This window comes from Agelaius phoeniceus, chromosome Z (assembly GCF_051311805.1).
Source record: "Agelaius phoeniceus isolate bAgePho1 chromosome Z, bAgePho1.hap1, whole genome shotgun sequence".
Lineage (NCBI taxonomy): Eukaryota > Metazoa > Chordata > Aves > Passeriformes > Icteridae > Agelaius > Agelaius phoeniceus.
In genome coordinates, this window is record NC_135303.1 from 65,708,008 (window position 1) to 65,729,858 (window position 21,851).

The following is a 21,851-nucleotide window of genomic DNA, read 5'->3' on the forward strand; positions in this document are numbered from 1 at the left end:
GTGAGACCATTGAAAACCTAATGATTTCTGGGTTTAGCCTACAGCACCAGAGTTTCCTGTAGCTATGCATTTATTCAGTAGCATTTAAAATGCAGTAGTCATTTTGTTATCTGAGATAGCACTGATCCCCATCTACAGACCATACTGGCATATACATGAAAATGTGAAGCAGAACATATTCCATGCATCTCAAGACAAGTCTTAAGGTATTAGATAGATAAAAGTCCACAGAGGGAGCATGGAGACACACTAGAGACACAGAAGTCCTTCCCATTTCAGAGATCTCTGCATCTTGGCTCCACACGGCTGTCACGGAAATACTGGAAGTTGTCCTTTTTTCTGTTAGCATGTTTGGAGCTGGAAAAATTTTAGCTCATTTTTGACTGCTTTTCTGGTGGGGGGCTTTAAGTGGGAGATACAAAACTAGATAAGTGGAGAACAGAATGGCTCCATCCCTTCTTTTGAGAGGACAGAACACTTGAAATAACCAAAAGAGATATTCAGTACAGAAGTCTATCTTAATGCTATTTCAATATGCCAATAGGAAAAGGAGTTGACTGCTCCTTTCTCTTTACAGCTAAAAGATAATAAATAATGAATTCACCCGTTCCTGCTTTTATTCTCCTAATAGAACCCAAAGAAAAATAGCAGAGTCATGCAAGTCACCTTTGGTTGTCACACCTGGACTGGACTGAGGTTAGCAGCTTGGTCAGCAGCTTTCTTTTATTATTTATGTACAGTTCATATGCCCACACAGAAAGGAAAAGGTGGATTACAATGGACTACTTTTGGTATGGAAGCTTCTCAAAGATAATTTTGTTCTGTTACATTGTTCCTTGAGCCTTTTATCCTCAGTAATGTAGCATGACATTGGCATCAAATGTTAGTACTGTGCCAAAAAAATGCCTTTGGGAATGCAGTGCCTCGTCTCTATTCTTCCTTGCTTTTAACTCCTGTGCATTCCAAAGAGTCATTATGATGATTCTTTCCTACAGTTCATCTAGTGACTGGATCTGTAAGGAACATATGAGGAAGTTTAAAGCATTATGTATCTTCTGGGAAAATTTTGGCTTTAGCTGAATACTTCATATTTTGCATCCTTAACTCGAGCATAGTAATTTAAAAGCACTCAAACACAAAACCTGTTTTTTTCTAGTAACCAATGGGAAAAAAATTTAAAATCTCATCCTATATAACTGACTTTCCATCTGTACAGAAGGACCAGATCCTTAGGAAAAAGAGATAACTGCTCCTTGAGTTCATGCAGTAATTGGCTTCAGGAATGTTCCTAATGATGTTCCTAAAGGCAATAATTCAGTAATTTGCTGGTACATTTCACAACCATTTGCTTATACCACAAGAAATTTGACCCTCAGGCATCCTGAATTCTGCAGAGACTGAACAAATCTCTTTTTAAGAATCTGGTCCCTCTATTTCTTCTCCTTACAGCTCCATGAATTCTCCATATTTGCCTCCAACTTTTTAACACTTTTGTATTGAAGCAATTTGGAGTTCTTTCTTTTTCTTGCTTGATTTTGTTGGCTTTTTTTGGCTTTTTTCCCCCATCCTTCTTTTCAATACAGCAGCAACTTTAGCAAGGCATTGAGAACAAACAAGAGCTTACCTCTGTGTTCCACGGAAGTAACGAGGGTGAAAAAGAAAGGACAAAAGGCTCTCCCAGACTGCAAGGTCAGTGCTGAGCTGTGGTGGTGATGCATGCACAGCCCAGTCCCTCACTGCAGAAGGGCACTGTGGTGGAAGAAGCCCTGAAGTGGTACAGGTTCTTCCAAGACACTGCCTCAGAGTCCCAGCCACAGACCAGTTTATGATGGCTCAGTCAAATGACAGCACATCTACAGAAACACTTCACAAACCGACCTCTGAAGTCTAATGGGAATCACTCTTCTAGTCATCCACCAGCAGGTCCCTGTCCAAAGAAACTCACTGTATAAAGGAACCAGGGAGGTTGCCAAATAAAGGCCTGGGAAACTTTGGGACAGAAAGAAGGATGATTTTTTTAATCCTTAATCCTCCTTCTCAGAATCGTTCCAAAAGATGAAACTGCTTGAGGTAAACTTTCCTGACTTTTACAGACATGAACCCACACATAAAAATTTCAGCTGTAGGATATCTAAATTGCCAAAGTTTTTAGTAACTCAAAATGGACTCTTACAAAAGTTTTAGCAGCTACCAGCTCTGCCTACAAATCTGAGTTTAGAGGAAATACATTTAAGTGTTGAGAATAACAGCAGGATGGCTGTAGGACAATCCAGTCTGGTAGTAACAGTGAAGTTATAACCGAGTAGACTGTATATACAACAGCTGAGATGAACTCCAGTAAAACTTTTATGCCCTACCATAACATCATTATTTTCTTTTTGCTACATGTGTCAGAGAAAAATGCTATCTAAGGCATTTGGAATTCAAGACTAGAAGCCCCAGAGATGGCTTTTGAAATGTGAAGGTGTGTGATAAATCTATCAGATAGTTCTGCAATTTTTGAAAGAGATGGATATGCCTTTTGTGCATATGTGCAGGAAAGATTTCTTTTTCCCACCCTATATAAGCTTTCTCTCCTACTAATATGCTGTTGAACACTGGCATTAAATACTTCAGTTGGCTAACAAGAAACAGAAAAACCACTACAAAATTTATAGACTGAAGAAAACTCAGCATTTCATACCAGTAAGTGAAATTACAATTTTGTCTTCATCTGCTATCAAAGTTAATAGCTGTGATTGTGCCACTAAACAGAGGCACAATTGAGAAGCACAGATAGCAAATACAAATATTTGTTATTTAGCACAAGTAACAATTTTTTTTTATTATTGATCATTCAAGAAGAATGTAGCTTATCAGTTATTTTCCCCTATAATGTCTTCTATATTGGAAAACATTTCACAAAATCAGAAAGAGTGCAACTGCATAAGAAGGGACAGCTTTTACCTGGCTCTATTTTACTTATAAATATCAGAATATCATATTAAGTTCTCTGTTACAAAACATTGCTGTTCACTTGCATCACAGTTGGAAAGTATGAACAAGTTTCAAAGCAAAAATATTTTGCAGGAATTTTTCTATTACTCTAATTGGAAATTTTTACCACTGTGGCACAACACAATTTATTGCAGAACTCCTATTAAGCATCAACAAAATTGCTTTGCTTCAGTAATACAATAGCAAATAGGATTCAAAAGAAGTAATCTTATTTTTATCTAATTCTAGTAATTTGATTTTATCAGACCTTACTTATAGCTGTGGAAATCAGAGTCATAGCATTAAAGGATTCTACTTCACAAGCCAGCATAAATTGAAGTACTTCAGATTCTTCCTTGATATTTTTCAGATGAGAGTGAATAAAAATAATTTTGATGTATCCTGACCAAACTATTACTTTGTGTTCTCATCCACAACCTTCAGGACTTGCGACTATACAGAACAGCTACTTTGTTCTTGTATGTATAAGGCAATAGAAAGAACATGGCCCATCCAATCCTGGAGCATGCTGTGCTCTCTTGCTATTAATATTCAATTCTTGTGGCGGGGGGGTTGTTTGTTGTTTTTTTTTGGGTTTTTTTTCCCACTCCTAGGAATACCATGCCAATTCAGTTAGCCAGTCTTTAACAGGGCTTCACTCTTCCTACCCTATTGCACACTTCCTCACACAGACACTGTAATTGAAATGGTCACAAATGCTGGCATGCTTTTTCACTAGAAAAGATGTATCTCTCTCTAACACCAGGAGAAAAATAACACACAGATGTTTTACTGGAGAAATTTGCCATTGAGAATTTGCTATTGAGAACAAGCAATCCTGTTTTGGTGTCTGTCTACCTGATTCAGTTTGTGGCAAGCTCCTGGTTTCCCAGAGCATTCCACACCAACGTATTCTCACTCTCATACACCTGAAAGGTCCATAACACTATCTGTGGTGGAACAGAAAAATGTGGCTTTTCAGGAATTGTAAGAGAAAAGGAACTGTCTTTTCAGGCCAGTTGTTTAGCCAATCTGGTTTGCAAAGACCATGAGTCCTGAAACAGGAGGCACAAAACTGCAATGATGACAATTACACTTTTCATTTACTCAGAGGTATTTTCTATTACCTTACAAAAGTCAGAAATTATTTCAGTGCCTTTTGAGAACTTACAAAGTAAAGATCTTGATGAAAGGTAGAAGAGGAAACAAGTCAACTTTTTGCCTGAATGTTCTATAAAAAAATTTGCAACCCTATAGTCAGCAAATTTCAAGGCTCTTGAAGAGAAAAATCCACTGTACAGAAATGAGGGGTTTATTCATGGTTTTACAACAGGTCATATCGGATCCAGGCAAAGAACATGCATTTGATATCTAGCCCCTCTTGTACCACATAGCATCACCTATCCAATTACAAAATATTTTAATATGTATTAAACCTTTTAATAATGCCATAGTTGTTTTGAACCTTCATGAAATATTATAAAAGCTTTCTTCCCACAGAACACAGAATTTTGAAACTAAGCATTGGTAATTAGGTGTAATGGGTTGACCCTGGCTGAGTGCCAGGCACTCACCAAAGCCACTCTGCCACTCAGCTCCATAGCTGGACAGGGAAAAGAGAATACAACAAAAAGTTAATGAGTTAAGGACAGGGAAAGATCACAAACCAAACACCATCTCAGGGAAAACAAGACAAACTGGGCCTGTTAACTGAATTTATTACTAACAAAATCAGAGCAGGATAATGAGAAGTAAAATCAAATCCTACAAACACCTTCCTCCTACATCTCCCTCTTTCTGGACTCTTCCTCCTTCCCTGCAGAGGTACAGGATGACACTGAAGGGGGCTTATGGTCAGTTCATCACATATGGCTCCTACTACTGCTCAGGGAGAGGAGTCTCTTCCAGCATGGGGTCCCTCCCACAGGAGACAGCTATCTATGAATTTCTCCAGTGTGAGCTCATGCCACGGGCAAGAGTTCTCCAGAAACTGCTGTAATGTGTGTCACTCTTCCACAGGGTACAGTTTTTCAGGCACAGCCTGCTCCAGCATGGGTCTGTCTTGGAGCCAGCTGGCCTTGACTCTGCTAGAAGCTTCCCGAAGCCACCCCTGTAGACCCCACCACAAAAACCCAGTCACACAAACCCCATACAGCATGATTGTTAGCTGCACGCAATGCAGAAGGCAGCAGCAATCTTACATTTTGCAGATCTGTCATTAGTTTTTATCTTTTCTTTGCAGTAACAAAAAGAGCCCTGATTCTGTGAAATATGCCAGACAGCATCCACCACAACCCAGTGCCTTTAGAGAAAGTGCTATCAATTAGATATACATTCCAATTGTCACAGCTAAGCAATTTCTTAGACTAAAGGAATTCTGAGTGATTTCATGGTACAAGAAAAGATAGTTAATGTAATACAGAAAACTTACATTGTCACTTGAGGTGTCACATAGCAATTGAAAAGATTTCACTGCCCACTTGAAAAAATAAGAATAATCATGGAAAGGCTTCAGTGAAACAAAGATCTGTATGCCTCAGCATATAAAGGACTTGGTTTTTGTACAGAAAAAATCTCTGGGTCCATATATTCAGTTTTTTTTGCAAACAGAGCCCTAGAAACAGCAGTGCTCGGATTTAAATTGGATTTTGGAGGGCTCTTTTTCCTGTGGCAGACAGTCAGAAATCCTGCTGACTGTCCAATTTACAAGAAACAGATGATGTCATTTTGATAACGCTCCCTTCTAGGTTCACATACCCAAGTGTTCAGACAAATTCAGACTTTCTGCTTTCTGTGAAACATCCAGAAAGGTCAAGATACGAAAGACAGAAAGACAAGAAATTAAAGTACAGTACTTATCAACTCTACATTTTAACATTAAGCTATGTGAGTGTCTGTATGTATATTCTGTTATGTTCAGAAAAATACAGCATATATTCTTGATTCCTACAGGTGTGAAAAAATAGGGTTCAAAATCACATCAACAGGAAAATGTTGCAATTGTAGTAAAGCATTTATTTATTTTAAAACATTATTACATTGCTAGAACATTATTTCAAAATAAAAGCCATAATATATTCATTCAAAACTAGGCTGTTAAGCATATATATTTAAACTCTAATTTTCATACACACAGTGAAAGAAATTTATATTTTACAAGTAGCAATTTTTAATAGACTTATGAAAAACATGTTTAAAAATAAACTGCCAAAATCTGTCTCTTTAAATATACAAAATACCCTTGCTGTGCTGAAGATACCTCCCTTAAAAGCCAAAAATACCTAAGTCAATAGCTGAGTCCACATCAAATCTTAGTGAAAACAGCAGTGACATAAAAATGTAAAAGCACTGTACAAAGTAAGTACAGCCTTTTTTGTCTCAGTACTGTACAAATCTGGTTTTGTTTTAAAAATGTTTTACAAAAACTGCTATTTTTGAACTTAACATCCTTTCCTATGTGCAGAAAAAAGTAAGCCACTGACATTACCTCTGTTTACTGTCTGTCTCCTTCTCAGAATTATGAATCAAAGAATTCAAAAGGAATTTTACCACTTATTTCAATGAGAGCAGGACTGAAACTTCTCCTCAGCATATCATTTATTAATCTCTCCTGGTTTTCCACTGGTTTTATACTGCAAAATATTACAAATTCTTAAATACGCTTACTGGTGAAATCAGAACTCAAGTACTTCATATTACAAGGCTGGTGTATGGATTAGTTAATTGTAAAACGGAGTGTTCAATTAAAAAACCCAATAGGAAATAATGCTGCATGCTTTTTAATCAAGAACCCTTTCTCTTCTCTTGCTTCCTTTAAAGTCCTTTCTGGCATTTTTTCTGGAATGAGCTTTTTAAGAAGGTGCGGTATCCTGGATCATCCACATATTCATTCTTAAAGCGAGAACTCAATACTCTCTGCCTTTTCTTCTCTCCCAAGATAATATCTGCTCCATAAAATGTGTCTTCAAATCTCATGTCAGAAGCTGTAGACTAAAACCAGACATTAATTACACAGACATACAATTTTTATCTTTCCATATTTTGCATGTCCTATTCTGCATTAAATTCTCTATGTCTGTAGTGCTCATTGGAAACACGTAAATAATATCTGTTGTTAGTCTGGATTTTATCCAGGGATCACACAGTCATGATAATTCTAGGTGAGAAAACAGTGACATGGAAGTGATGCAACTATTGGGCAGGTTTGATCCTAGCAGAATCATGTAATATTCACCACTTTGTATTATTCAGGAAAGTTTTAAATGCAAGGTACTATGTCATGGATGCCTGAAAAGAAGCCTGGGTACTGCCTAATTTGCAAAGAATCAGGGTCACAGTTTGGTCACCCGTCACCAAATTTACACCGGTTGGGAATCCCCACTAACAAAGCAGTGGAACAACAAACAGCAAGCCATTTGGGTAGAATCAGAGGCAAAATATTTTGGACCAACTTATACTGCTGGAGTCATGGAAGAACTCCCAAGATTAAGAAAAACATCATTTAGAAGAAACTGGTGTCTTTTACTACAATAAATAGAAACAGGATCACAGACCATCTTTAACTTTCACTGTGTTCAGCACAAGGAGAGGAAGGAGGTGTTGGGCATGACCTGTATATTTCTAGTTTTTAAGGCACTAGTAAAAAATCATGCAGAAGTTTCAGTAACTGTTGGGGTGGTTTTTAGTCAGGTGGCCAAATTTAATGTTTTAAATCTATAGTTAACTCCTTAATGAAGTTAATATACAAATAAATAAAAAGACATTGATTTCTAAAAAATAAATTTAAAAAACAATATCATAAACCCCATTATTATTATTCTTATTATTACCCTGCATTCTAAACAAAAAAAAAGTCAATGGTATGCTTTCCAAGTATAATAAAAAGCCCCATTAGATGGTTCTTTTAACATTTTCCAAGACATTTTAACTCTAATCAGGACACTGAAATTTATCCCAAATTCACTGACATAAAGGTTTCCTAACCTAGAATGTTTTACCAGTGCACTTCACATCAGAAAAAACTGTCTTAAGACAGGTAAAAACAGTCATCTCCTTCAACAAATGTATGGAAGTACTTTCCCTTTTCAACCTCTATGAGTTACACTCTCTGTGAGGTTCAACACTTTTCCACTAGGCATACATACATAAAAATGTAGCTGGTGGATGTTGCTTGAAACAACAGGAAACTTAAAAAAAAGCAGCAAAGATTTGGTTTTAAACCAAAGACTAGTGAAATGCTGATAAATCCTGCCAGCAACATTAATGAGTTTTGATCAGTTATATTGTTTCTTACAAGGAGTTAATTGCCTTTTTATTAAATTAAGGCTTTTAAAATCACAAAGCTCTGAGAAGCTGGAAAGTTTCTAAAAAACAGTATCTGTTATAAGTAAACTGAAAGAACAGAATGTCTGTCAAATTAAATGTTTACTAACTTGGTCATTCCTGATCTGACAGATCAAACAAATACGATGTCTCTTTTAGGAGAAAAGAATTATGTCTGACAACAGCATTTGCCTGTACTGGAGGAATAACTAACCATCTCACTAGCAAATGGAGACACATCCTAATTGGGCTGATTTAGCCACTCTGAAGAGCACAGGCTTCACAAAACATGAGTCTGTTTAAACTGAAAATCCAAAATAAATCCTAGTACAGTGTTATTGGTCTTTTGAACATATACACATATTACAAAGTTAACATCAGCAAATACTCACTAAACGTGCTTTTACTCTCTTAGGAAGCTCTTCATCCAGTGTATATATTTCTTCTCTCTTCATTACTATTTGAGAACCATCTTCAAACTCCACCTAATTGAAAAAAAAAACCAAGAATTTGAAAATAAAATAATAATTAACTCTTGCAGGAAGTTCCTGGAAATACTTCCATATGAAAATATATATGTAAGCAAAGAAGACATATACAGACATTTTGCTATCTGTTTTAGCACAAAATTAGGCTGAAATGTAAAAAATATTATTTCTTCGGATTTGCAACATATACTTCATTGGAAATAATACCTAAGCAAAGAGACTTCAAAATCAGCACTGACATATATATAAGGAAGTAAAAGTTTTTAGATTAGGAATGCTGAACAGTAACAAGACAGGCAACATTATTTTGCAGGAGTGACAGATTAAAATGTCCTTGTGTCATTTTTATTTGTCTCTAATTCTTAACTTGCTTCTGATAAATAAAAAATTAATTTTAACATCCCGTGATTCAAGGTTGAGGAAGACCATGTCAAAAGAAAGTGTGAGTGACAACTAAGGAAATACCAGTTAACAGAATTTTATTGAATCTGATGGAATTTCTTTTAAATGCTCTGTTCAGAAGATGAAAAGCTTTATCATGCTTAGGTTTAGATTTAATCCAATATGAACCCTGTTAGCAGAAAATGAGAAAGGAAATGTAACTAGGTGTGAGGAATGTTAAAATGCTGAGGCTTTGAAGCATTTAAGCTTTTTCAGTAGCTGCTGATTTTTTCCTCTAGTTTAATACTTCATCTAACAGTTGTGAACTTCAGCTATTATCTGTGACTGCAGTTTAGCTCCCACAGAAATGATAATTTATATTTTGGTATAAAAATTAGAAGTCCTATTCTACATCCTTAGGTAATTTAATGAGACTATGTGAATGACAACAGCACACTTGACTAGAAAAATAAGCACATGTACAAACATAGGAGAATACTGATTTATCAAAAGTATTATTACAGATACAAATTAACAATAATGCATTTGAATTTGTAAATGGACTGTGTTTTTTTTCAAATTAAAAGCTTGCTGTAGCTGAGTATGTCAGATTGATATGTGAACAGCTGAAAAATCCATATATCCATTCTCAAAAGCCAGGATACAGAACTATGATCTATTAACTTCCTTAAAACCAATTTTTCCACTGCAACTAATAGGGCTGCACAAATCTGGAATGCATTTAAAATGCATAGAGCACACAAATGGATAATAAAATCACAAGAGTCATCCTTACTCCTTTCTGCTCCTGTTACTAACCCCATAAGCCTACTCTGTTAGCAGTATGTTAGAGGAACTTAAAGGTCAATTTGCCTTAAGCTTGTTTAATTAAATGATGGCAATGCAGGGTGCAAGAACAGTCTTTCTGCTATTCCTGCTCCTTCCTGCACAAGACATTTGGTAATATTTTTGCATATTACAGTTGGTAATAATGTTTTTTGCATCCCTGGTGAAAAAACTGGGTAGGAGATTAACTCTGACATTCCATGTGATAAGAAAATCTCTTCTTAAATGGTCAGTATATTTGTTTTTACTCACAGTGTGCAGTAGGATGCAAAGATTCCATACCAGAGAATGCCATACTTGCAGTATGAACTATATTGCACATTTAAAATGAAGAGTAAGTGGCAGTTCTTTAGGTATAATCCAGCATATCACACTGGAAATAATTTGCCTACACTGATAGTAAACACAAGAGCTTCTCTAAGCCTTTCAATAGCATCATGATTCATGCAAAATATAAACCCACAATTCCAAATCGCTCCAATTCAATTCAGATTGCAGATCTTACATTTCAAATCATCATTTTATCAAGTAAGTTATTTCACTTGGATTCTGCTGCTGTACTGTGTGATGTTACTATCTTCATGAGATTTTTTCTATAAGCACATCATAAATTGAAGGAAAAACTGTCAGAAAGCAATTAATGGAGTGAATGGATAATTTAATAAACTCTAACTCAATTGTGAACCTCAATATCAGAAATCATCAAGAAATCAGCTGTAGATCACATTAATAATTTCACTTGAGCACCTGCTTCATTTGGCAGGTTTAGCTCTGCTTAGGGATTGTGTAGGATACTGGCTGACAAATGAAAACTGTATGATACAAATTCTGGTATGCATAGCTCCTGCATGCTCAAGTACTGCTGCATTTGGTACAAATGTCTGATGAACATGACAAAAATTCACAGAATTTTTAAACTAGAACAGATTTGCCTTATGAGATCTAAGAAATCATGCAAAAGACTGGGTAAGAGAATCTCAAAGGTACAACACAGATCACACCAGATGAAAATAAACCTTTGTGTATGTGTGAGTCCTGGGAGCTTTTAGATACTGTTCAGAAAGACCAGAGTAAGAACTACTAGGATGTCTTGAAGTTAATCTTCCACCCTTCCTGTCATAAACTTTTTGCAATCTGTGGCCACAGGCAGCCTCCTCTCTCATCCTGAAGACGAAATACTTGCTTGTCTCTACAGTTCTATGTATTGCAATATGGGCTCCCTCTAATCTTTAAACTCTGTAATTTCCCACCATGATACAGATTGTTAGAGGCAATTTACAGGAATTTATGTTTGTTATGCTGAGGAACTCTAAATCTTGCTGAGCCTCCACATGCTTATCCATTTTCCTTAAACAAAACTCATTTCATCATGTTGTTCAGGAGGTCTAAAATAAGACGTTTGTTTTGACTACGTCAAATTCCTTCAAATATGAAAGAAAACATTCATCTAATTTACCTCACAATATTCCTCAGAAGACTAGCTGTTAAAGATTAAACAATTTGAAGATAAATGTTACTATAGAAAAATAATCTTCATACTTTATAAAGAATTTTCAGCCTTCACAACATAATACAGCTGCTAAATATAAGGGATGAGGTAAGATTTAGAGACTAGTTCAAGACTTTAGGCATTTGAGTGCTTGAATTCGATTGCAAGTCATTGGAAAAGTGAGAAGGTCAATGCAACAAGTAATTTGGTTTCCCTGTGCCTTAATTTATCTAGAGATATAACAGTAAATTTGCCATTTTGGTACAGTAATGTGAGGCCCCCTGATGAAAAGACTTACATAAGTGAAAATGATTACATATATATAAAAGAAATGGATCTAGATTATCATTCTTTCAGAAGTGCTATTATTATTGTGATTGTTTTATTGCAGTTTCTACCATTCACCTGGGTACTCAAAGCTGCTGACTGATTTTTCTCAAAGGCAAGCTCAAAAAAACCAGTAATTGTTACTCTGAAATCAGAAGTCAGCTTTTTAGCTTTGCCTTCAGTGTTCAGTTCCCTTTTGCCTTTGCTGAAGATAAAATGCTCCTTAGATTAATTAATGAAAAAATGCCTCAGACAAATGAATGTTATGTTTTTCTTCCTAATGTCTCCCCTTCCAACCTCTTATGAAATGCCTGAGGTTCATTGCAGGCTCATACAATACTTAATTTTATGTCATTAATCGTATAATTAGCTGTGAACTTACAAAATGAAAGCAAACAACCTGCAGAAAATAACAAATGTCATCTTTCAATCTTAATTTCCACCTGTTTGCCCGAGTTCTTAAAGAAAGCAAGTAATTTTCTTTTTGTAAGTAAATTTCTGAAATCTCTCTCCCAAACAGCGCACAGCACCTGCTACCGCTACCGTTAGAAAGTTTTACATATTGTTAAAGTGTGGTAACAGTTACAATAAGAATTCACGCTCCGGCCTTTCCAGTCTTCTTCCTTTCCAAGTGCGGCTGGCCACTCCAATGCTAGAGCCAAATGAGCAATTTACAATAAAGACATCCTAGCAAGCGCATGGTAATAAACACAGATACTCACCTGATACATGTGGGCTGTATTTGTTCCCAGATACTTTGCACCATACAGTTTTCCATCAGGCCATTTCACTTGGACAACCTCTCCCTCTGCAGGTGGACCCAGCCTTAGGCAATCTCTGCTCTATTTAAAGAAGATGGATTCTCAAATCAGTGAGTGAGCCACTGCACTGAAATTACCAGTAAGATGCTTTTACAACTTGGTAATTGGAAAAGATTTATTACCATGCATGTTTCAAGTTTTATAATCCTGCTAACGGCCTAATGCTAATGTTAGCCCTTATGAAAATTAAATGCTGACCAGAAAAACCCTCTTTACAGTTTGATGCTGCATTGGCAAGACAACATATGCATAAATCAGATAGCTATCAGCAACTGTGATACACTTCGACCAAAATTAATTTCTAACACACACTGAAAATAAGGATCACTAAAGTGCAATTGCATATGTGCAATGTTTTCTCTTTTACATATGCAAGTAGTTCATGTTTCGTTAACCACAGCACATTTTTTGCTGGATGCTATCTTTGCTGACTGAAACATACATGGATCAAACCATAAATGGTGAGAATGCCAGTGAGTTTTTTGCTTAGCTGATGGAGAAACAAAAGAATCCAAATGCTTGCAAAATAAAATTAGGGGGAAATATTTTTTTCTGTAGGATATAAAGCACTTTTGTTCCAATGGTTTGGTCAACTTTTGTGCCTGACTTGTTGAGCACATCAGAGCATCAGTAGCTGCAACATGTTCTTCCGATATGTCTCAGTATGACCTACATGGCTCATTTTCAGAGCACACCAACCACAAACTCGTTACAGCAGTTGCTCACATGAGAAAAAAAGGACCCAAAAATGATGTGGCACATCTGGGCTCATCAATTCTCTGCTCAAATCCTCACTCCAACAAAGGCATCTCTCCTTCATAGTGATTACATCACAAGACCTGTAATGTAAATTACTGCTAACTGAGTGGTATTCTCCTGGGTGTGAGAGGACTTAGTGACCACATTACCTGAGCTCATAAATGGTCCACAGGGGGAGAAGATAAAGACAAGGACACAGGTATAAGGACTCAGTGACAGGACCTGGCACTATCTCAGGTTGCCACAATACTATCACTGTTTTCTTAGATTTACATAGAATAACTTAGAAAAATATTTGTATTTTGAGTTGAACAATTCACTTCCAACAGAGGCCAATGATCATCATGACAAAGAACTTAAAATGTGGGAGCAAAAATGCACTCCAGTGATACTCACTTGGATATTATCTTGATGTAATATCATTCTAGCCAAATCCAACCTTTACAAACTGATTTTAATCACACGTATCTTAATCCATGAGTTCAACATGGGATAAAAGAAATTAAAAGCTGGATTTTCACAAAAACACTTTCCCGCATGACAATACTGTCTCTGTCACCCCTCAGGTGTTTTGCAAAGGCTTTAAAATATGACCTCTGTGTTTGCCCAGCAAAGGTTGCTGTGATAAACACAGAAAGTATATCCTTTCAATGTCACCATACATTTGGAGTAGGTGGAATTACTGTATTACCCTTCCCAATACTTTCAGGAGAGGCAAGAGGAAAGGGGAAAGGATAGCTGCTGCAGTAGAATAGTTATGATTTTGCAGGGGACGGGGATTACTAAATGCTATCATGGCTCTGACTATAAATTAAATTAGACTGTATTCTTAGTTGTTCTCTCCTTAGTGATGACTGTCAAAGTGGTTACTATCATTATGATACTTCTTCAGCTTTCTATTTATTGCAAAAGTAGAAAAAAGGAGTCTTGGCTAAGTGTCTTGAAAAGAACTTTTAAAATGCATCATGAAATGGAATAAATTTCCTGAAAACAAACAATCTAACAACAATGTCAAGCCTAACATTAATTTTCCAAGAACAAAAGCCCAGCATGAATTACTCCCTTTGCAACTTCCACAAGAAAAAATATCTCACGGACTCTAGGATAGCTAATGGAATTGCTCATTTGGAAAATTAAGAGTCCTCATGCAAATAACCAGACAAATGACAACCTCATTCTTCATGTATCATCACAATGTCTTAGTCTATGGAACAGTATTTGGTAAATTGGTACTAGTTCTTATTAATTCCTACCAGAGCTGCTACCTTTTATTTTCATAGGATCATAACCATTTGAGATTCTCTTTCTACTACACAAATAATTTTTACAATTTTTTTTCTTGGGAATGATAAGATCCATTTCTTAGACTGACAAAGTGGCAAAAATGCAACCTCACTTTTTTCTCATATAACAAAAAGTCAGACAGCATATGGTTGGTATAACAATCCTTCAACATCCCCATACCAGCTGTAAATAACATACAGTGTGGGATCAATCTACAATCAGCTTATAAACCATGCACATTTCCCATACAATTACATAATGTATTTCCATCTTTATAGAAATGGACAAATCATGCCCGTCTGTACTGGAAATACAATTCACTTATATGCCCAGTTTCACATTTCTGCTTTTGCAGAGCTCAGAGCTCCAACTCCAACCATGACTAGCTATCTCTAAAGATGAATACTTCAAGGCCTCCCTGGACCATTAATTCAAGCATTCAACAACTCTCACAGTGAAAGAGAATTTTCTTAAGTGAAGAAAAATCCTGTGTTGAGGAATTTCCTGTATTTCAGTTGGTACCTGATGTCTTTATTCCTGTCATTCTGCATCACCAAGAAGTGTGTGGCTTCATCCTCTTTACTTCCCACAACACATGTTGACATATTTGGATGAGATCCTTCTGAGTCTACTGTTCTCCTGAACAGTCCCAGCTCTGTCAGTTCCCTCATATCACAGATGCTTCAGTTCCTCCATCACTTTCATATCCTTTTACCATATTTGTTCCTCTATGTCCACATCCTTCTTGTCCAGGTAAGACCATAATTAGACACATTACTGCAGATATGGTCTCCCCAGTATTAGGTTTACAGCTATTCAAAAAGACACTTCAAGTGCATAACCTGTAAGTAATAATAATAATAATAATAATTCTGAAAGTTTTCTTGTTTATTAAAGGTAGTACATTCTGAGTTTAGAAACATTTATTTTGGAATTCATTATATACACTAAACTAAAATAGTAAGCAATCTATTTGCAATAGATTTTGGAAATCCATTTTGAAATACTTGGGTTGGCTTTTATGCTGTCATGAAGGAATTCACACGCAGAGCACTACAGATAAAGAAGATATTTTTTCTGTTTTTCTTCTGACATTCTGTTGTTTTTACCAGAGAGGTTGGTTTGATTTATTAAGGCCAGACACAGAATTTGCAAGTAACAAATCCAATTGCAGTGGCAGATGATGGTTCCCACAGACTAGGAACTGTGGAGTTACACTAAGAAAATAGAAGGAAGACTGCACCTGAAGCCTGCACTGGAATCCAGGAACTTGAAATGTTGCGATCATGATGCTTGAAGAAAATATCTTCAAATATGTTCAAATGCTTTCCCCTAAATTAAGGCAAAGAGGTACAGATATTCTGGTCTAAGATGAACTTACTAACTATTGAGACTATTTTCCTAAGCCATTAAAAACTGATTAACCTTGGATGCCAACAATTTCATTTCAACAATGTTTCCCTGATTATTTGGTTACTAAATCAGCTATCTCAAACTCAATTTTTTTTTTTTATTGTAAGACTATAAGAGCCTTTGACTTCTTTTAGATTTCATCCAAATGAGCCAACTGAAAACAAGTATCTACCCCCTGAACCTCTATATAGGCTTGCAGGATCAGTGTTCCTTCCACTGTAAGCCAAGCACAGGTTTGACTCCACCCGATGAACTTGAAAAGGTACCAGTCTATGAGCCCTGGTGATATGCAACCTGGAGTCCAGAGGGAACTGGCTGGTGCTTTTCCCAAGCCACTCTATCATATTTGAAAATTCAGAGTAGTCAGACAAAGTACTTGGTGACTGTAAAAGGAAACATCTCTTCTAATTTTTTATGTGAGAAGAAAGTAGAGTCAGGAAAATACAGACCTTTGAGCTTCACCTCTGTGCATGAGACGATCAAGGAGCAGATTTTCAGGGACGACATATTAAGGCACATGCAAGACAAGGAGGTGACCCAAGACAGCCAGCATGGCTTCGCTAAGGGCAAATCATGCCTGACTGATCTAGAGGCCTTCTGTGATGGTGTCCTGGTTCTGGCAAGGACAGGGTTAATTTTTGCAGTAGCCAGGCGGGGCTATGGATAGGGCCTGGAGGTTATTTTATATAGCCTCATGTCATTGCTGGGCACAGGGGAAGAGACCCTCTTCTGTGGAGAAGGAGTTCCTTCCAGTCAGTGTGGCACAGGAAGCTGTCTGGTACTGTCTACTGCTGGGGAGAGCACTGGTCACTGTATCTCAAAAACTTGTTTAAAAATAGGAAAATTTGGCCAATATGGCACCTTTTAGGGGAGATATAAACCCAGCAGTAGACAAATGTTTAAAACTGCTGCAGAAAACAATAATATTCTAATAGAAAACCACCAACAAGTCCATTCAAATCCAGGAGTCCATCACATCACCTGGCTCTTGTTAATGTTTGGATGACAGTTGATTCCACCCTAACTCAAGAGAGCATACATGAGGTGTGATGATGAAGATCCCCAACTTGATCCTGCAATTGATAACTTAAGACTAGTGTGCTTGCTTCCAAAGCTGCTTTTTCCTCCCCTCATGCATAAGCATTCTGTAAAATGTCTCCTATCAGAATGAATAATATCAATATTCATTTCGATCAGATCAGAGTGGGAGATCAGTAAACTCAGTTCTGACATCTCTGCTCTTACAGTGAGCTTACTAGGGGAGAAAAGAATAAAACATTACAAGTTAAAAACATTTGCAATCCGTAAGTAGCAAGTCTGAAGAACTTTCTCTAAAGCTAATGACTATTCCTGAGACATTTTCCTAAACATGGCTCTAAAAATTCATATATATAAAACAACCCCAATACAATAAAGATAAAGATTTCTTTTCCTATGCATGAAAAGAAAAGGCCAACAACTTGGAAAGATGTTGAAGAAAAAAAAAATTATGGCATACAGTATTAAATGTGAATATTCTCTGCAAGTGGCTTCTTCTTGAAGGTTACTCATATTCACCACTAACTCATCTGAATAAGCATAAATATTTTTATTATTGTGTTAAAGCAATTTCCTTTTTAGTGGGGGCGGAGGAAGCCATAGAGGCTGCTTCTGAGAGAGAAGCTCATCAGAACTTCTATGTCCAGCAGAGCCAATCCCTAAAGGCTGTGACAATGGACATATTGGCTGGCCCAATTAGAGAAGTTAGCAAAACCTCTGTGATGACATATTTAAGAAGGAAAGAAGGCGCGCAATTCCTCTTTCTCCCTCTCCTTGGAGGGGTGGGGGAGGGCCCAGCCAGGCCATGCAGCCAGGAGCCAGCCTGGTGCTGCAAGCAGCCCCGAGACTCAGGCTGGGAGCAGCCAAGGCCAGAAGCAGCTGCTGCCATCCTGATCTGCGAGCGGCCACGTGGCCAGGATGCGCAACTGGGGTGGCGCCCCGTGGTGGCTGCCATCTCAGCATGGCTCGCAATTAACTTTACTCTCTTAGCTCCTTATAGCCAGCTGTGCTGCAGACAAAAGGGCGGAAGTGGCGGCAGCAGCTTTTCCTTTTCAATGGCCCACACGAGGAAAGGCACTGAATGGAGCCGGCACCGCGGCAGCTGGCAGAGTTCCCGCAGCACTGGCAGGGACCGTGTGACCAGCAGCGAGAAGCATGGAGAGCAATTCCCCGATGTGGACCCCGGCTGGGATCAACCTTTCAGTGCTGCAGAACTCTGTAGAAACTTTCCAGTTGATACAACTTGAGAATAAATGAACCTGTGCACAGCAATTCTCTCCTGAGTCAGAAAAAAGGAAAAGGTGAAAACACGCGGGCGCAACAATATGGTGACACTAAGGTCGGTGAAAAGGAGGGAGGGAGAGGAGGAGGTGCACTCGGTGTCGTTGCTGAGATTCTTCTTCAAGCCATGGTGAGGACTATAATACATCAGACTGTTTCCCTGTAATTCATGAAGTGCATGAAGGGATGAAGCATTCACCTGCAGCCCATGAGAAAAAGGTGCTTGCACTAGAGTGTGTGGATGCTGAAAAGCTGTAATCTGGTGAGAGTCTTGAACAGAGAAAGAGCAGGAACCTTGCTTCCAGACATAGAGGAAAAGGACCCTTGCTTTTATACTAGAGCACCTAATCCTTAAAAACGACATCCTGTGAACTAATGGCCTAAGAAAAAAACAGTTGTGGGATAACTGCTTTGCCCATGGGAGGGTCGGGTGGCACTGCTACTCATGAAAATTATAACCATGTAGGAGAAATTCACAGAGAGCTGTCTCCTGTGGGAAGGATCCCACAGCATAGCAAAAGAAACTCTCCCTAAGTGAACTGAAGGAAGATTTTTAGAAGTGACAGACTGACTAAAACCCCGGATTTGTCTCCCTGTACTGTCGGTGGGAAAGAAAGAAGGGGTGGGGGGGAAAAGTGTTCTAAATGTTTATTTTAGTTTTCATTATTCTCTTTCAATTCTGTAATTTGAATTTTGTCATTCTGTCAACTTAAACCTTTTAAGTTTTTGAGCATGTTTTCCACTTAAAGTTTTTCCTTCACAATCCTTACCTCAAGTCATGAAACACCCTTTAATTTTTGTTTTCCTCTCCTCTGCTCAACTATAGCAGAAGAGAATAAGTCAATAATTTTTCATGGGCGCACTGGCATTTAGCCAATGTCAAACCCATGACACTTGTATCACTGTCTACAAACCTGAGGTTTACATTCATCAACTGGCATAAATTTAAAGTAAATTTTTATACAGGCAGAATAACCTCCTCTTTTTCTAAACCATTTAATTCTTTTGGAATGAGTTAAACAAGTTTCAGATCTACCACATCAGTAACATTCTTCCACCCAATTCCCAGGGGAATGACTCTACAAAATCCGTAACACAGAGCAGTCAACTGTCATCAAGCATTAACTAAGAAAACAGATCCGGCTGGCACCTCTTTCTTCAGGAGTGTTTTAACTGAGCAATCCCAATCCTATGAACAACCTCAGGAGCTACTGTTTTATCTTCCTCAATACTAATAGAACTGTTTATCTATTTAACTGGCAGACACTGTACTGAGCTTTGTTATTTTTCAAATCATTCTGGTTTAGACTGTATTCAAAATAAATTATTTTTGTTTGCTTAAATTGTATTCCAATTGTGGTATTTTCCTCAGTGTCATCTAGCAAACATTTCTGTGTCGCCTTGACACTCCTGGCTTTCACTTCCTGATTTGCTTTGTTTCAAAAACAAGGTACAAAATGCTCCACTGTTTATTGAAATTGTTGTGAAATACCACTGATAGTATAATTGACATAAACAACACAGGTTAGAAGTGGTTAAGTGTGACTCTTGCAACAGGTTTTGTGAACTAGTACATACTTCTAATCTGTTTTTTGCTGTATGGCATTGTAGACATAGCAAGAAAATAAAATATACAGAAATGTAATAAATTATTTCACTTAATGGTAATAGATTAGAATAAAAATACACAGAGCCTGATTGGGATTATTTTTCCTGAGATGCTATCAGTTTAAAGATAGTTGAAATGTTAGCTCAAACATGGTATTTGTAACAATTATTTTAGCTGAATGTAATTCTCATCTTTCAAAGTCACTCATTATTTCTGTATCATATGACACCATAAACCTCTAGGAAGACATATTTCAATCACTCAACAGCAGTTTTCCAGAAAGACTGTGTAAGAATCTATTTCATAGTGCTGCCACAGCTTTCTGTATTAGAAAGTTCTTCCAACTTTCCAACAGTATGTTCTTGTCCATGCAATCAGGCAAGATGGAATGGCAAAAGGCAGAGGTAAGCAGAAGCTTGGCTTCAGCCCCACAGTATGCCTGGTGAAACAGATCCTTTCTGTATTGTTCCACCCCTGCTGCAGAGGGGCCATGGCACAATATTTTAATCCTCCTCCTGGCAGACTGAAAGCTCATAATCTAGCCCTGAGGTTACAAAGATCAAAGAGAAGCAGATATTGAAAAGACTGACTAAAGAAAACTCAGATTCTGTAATTGCACTAAACTTGACTTTCCTACCTATCTACATATTATTTTTACTCTAAATCATACTGTCTTCATAAATTTATACATATTGTTAGAATCAACCAGAGAAACAGAAATTGTTCATTTTCTGTCATCCCCTGCATTTCTTAAATATCTAAGAATAGTTCAAACCTTACTGTTAGTCTATCTAACCACAATTTGCAAAGAGAAAACCATTGTATTGACTTTTATCCTAGAAATATCATGGTTTCTGAAAAAGAAATTAATGCACAGTCTCCAAAACTCAAAACACCAAAAACCTCTGTCCTCTTATATTTGAGAAACTGAAATGCACTTTACAGCAAACTGCATTCATAACACATTCATTTCAATTTAAAATAAATTAGTATTCTTCTGTTAATCACAAAATTAACAGTAACTTCTCACAACACAGACAAAACACACTAACTACATCTGATTTTCACTGGTAAGACTTAAAGTGGGTTTCTAGTCCCTGGATTTTAAACATGAAAAAGTAAGAAAAAATCCAGGCCTGATTATTTGGCTTTTGCACAGATACAGTCCTCATGGTTACTCCAGCTGAACTGCAGGATTAGCTATTATATTTTCCCCTTAAATTAGGACCTGTGTTAAATTTACTACCCTACCTCATTGCTACTAGGATACACATAATGAGATAGTGCTCCCTGTATCACCAACAGAAACCAGATGAAGATGGTTTAACATGGAGGAGTGCAGAAGCAAGCACAAGGTTGCCATAACATCAGGAAGTGGCCTTTCCAAGGCCATTCTGTAAAAGAACTTAATCCAAATTTTCTTCTCTGACTATATTCCTTCAGCTAATATTAATTTTCAACACGAATGCTAGTGATTAAGCTTCCACAGTCCTGCACACTGGTGATTGTTTCATAAAAGGAGCATGACAAATGCAATTACAACCAATACCTCCAATTTAGAAAAGCTGACCATACAGAAAAATATCACATCACAAACTCTGAATATATCTACCAACACCATTAAAGTGCAAGTGGAGAAACAAATTGTGGAAAATCTCTGAAACAACCACTAATCTCAATAGACTGCTGAACTGTTTTTCTTTCCAAAGCTGATAGGATATACTAGTTGATGCAAATTTTTAGAAATACAAAATTAGGTCTCATATGTTCCAAGAGAATTTGAATGGAAAGGAGAGTGGTAGCTAATTTGTCACAGT

The 21,851-nt window shown here is 37.2% G+C and overlaps 1 protein-coding gene and 1 long non-coding RNA gene across 5 annotated transcripts in view; one reads left to right on the top strand and one right to left on the bottom strand.

Annotated features, from left to right (window-relative positions):
* Positions 1-5,970: 5,970 nt before the first annotated feature.
* KDM4C (lysine demethylase 4C) overlaps positions 5,971-21,851 on the bottom strand; it is a 249,695-nt gene continuing 233,814 nt past the window's right edge. For all 3 annotated transcript variants that reach the window (XM_077171257.1, XM_077171258.1, XM_077171259.1), the window contains 3 exons: positions 12,552-12,671; positions 8,691-8,783; positions 5,971-6,966 (listed from right to left, as the gene is read on the bottom strand). In XM_077171257.1, the coding sequence (XP_077027372.1) occupies positions 6,790-6,966; positions 8,691-8,783; positions 12,552-12,671 (390 nt within the window). In that variant the 3' untranslated portion in view covers positions 5,971-6,789. The remainder of the gene's footprint in view (positions 6,967-8,690; positions 8,784-12,551; positions 12,672-21,851) is intronic.
* On the top strand, positions 17,943-19,768 carry LOC143691972 (uncharacterized). Of its 2 annotated transcripts, none has more exons than XR_013179794.1 (2): positions 17,943-18,687; positions 19,495-19,768. It is a non-coding gene; the product is annotated as an uncharacterized LOC143691972 (long non-coding RNA). The 2 variants fall into 2 exon arrangements; XR_013179793.1 differs by having other exon boundaries at positions 17,943-18,555.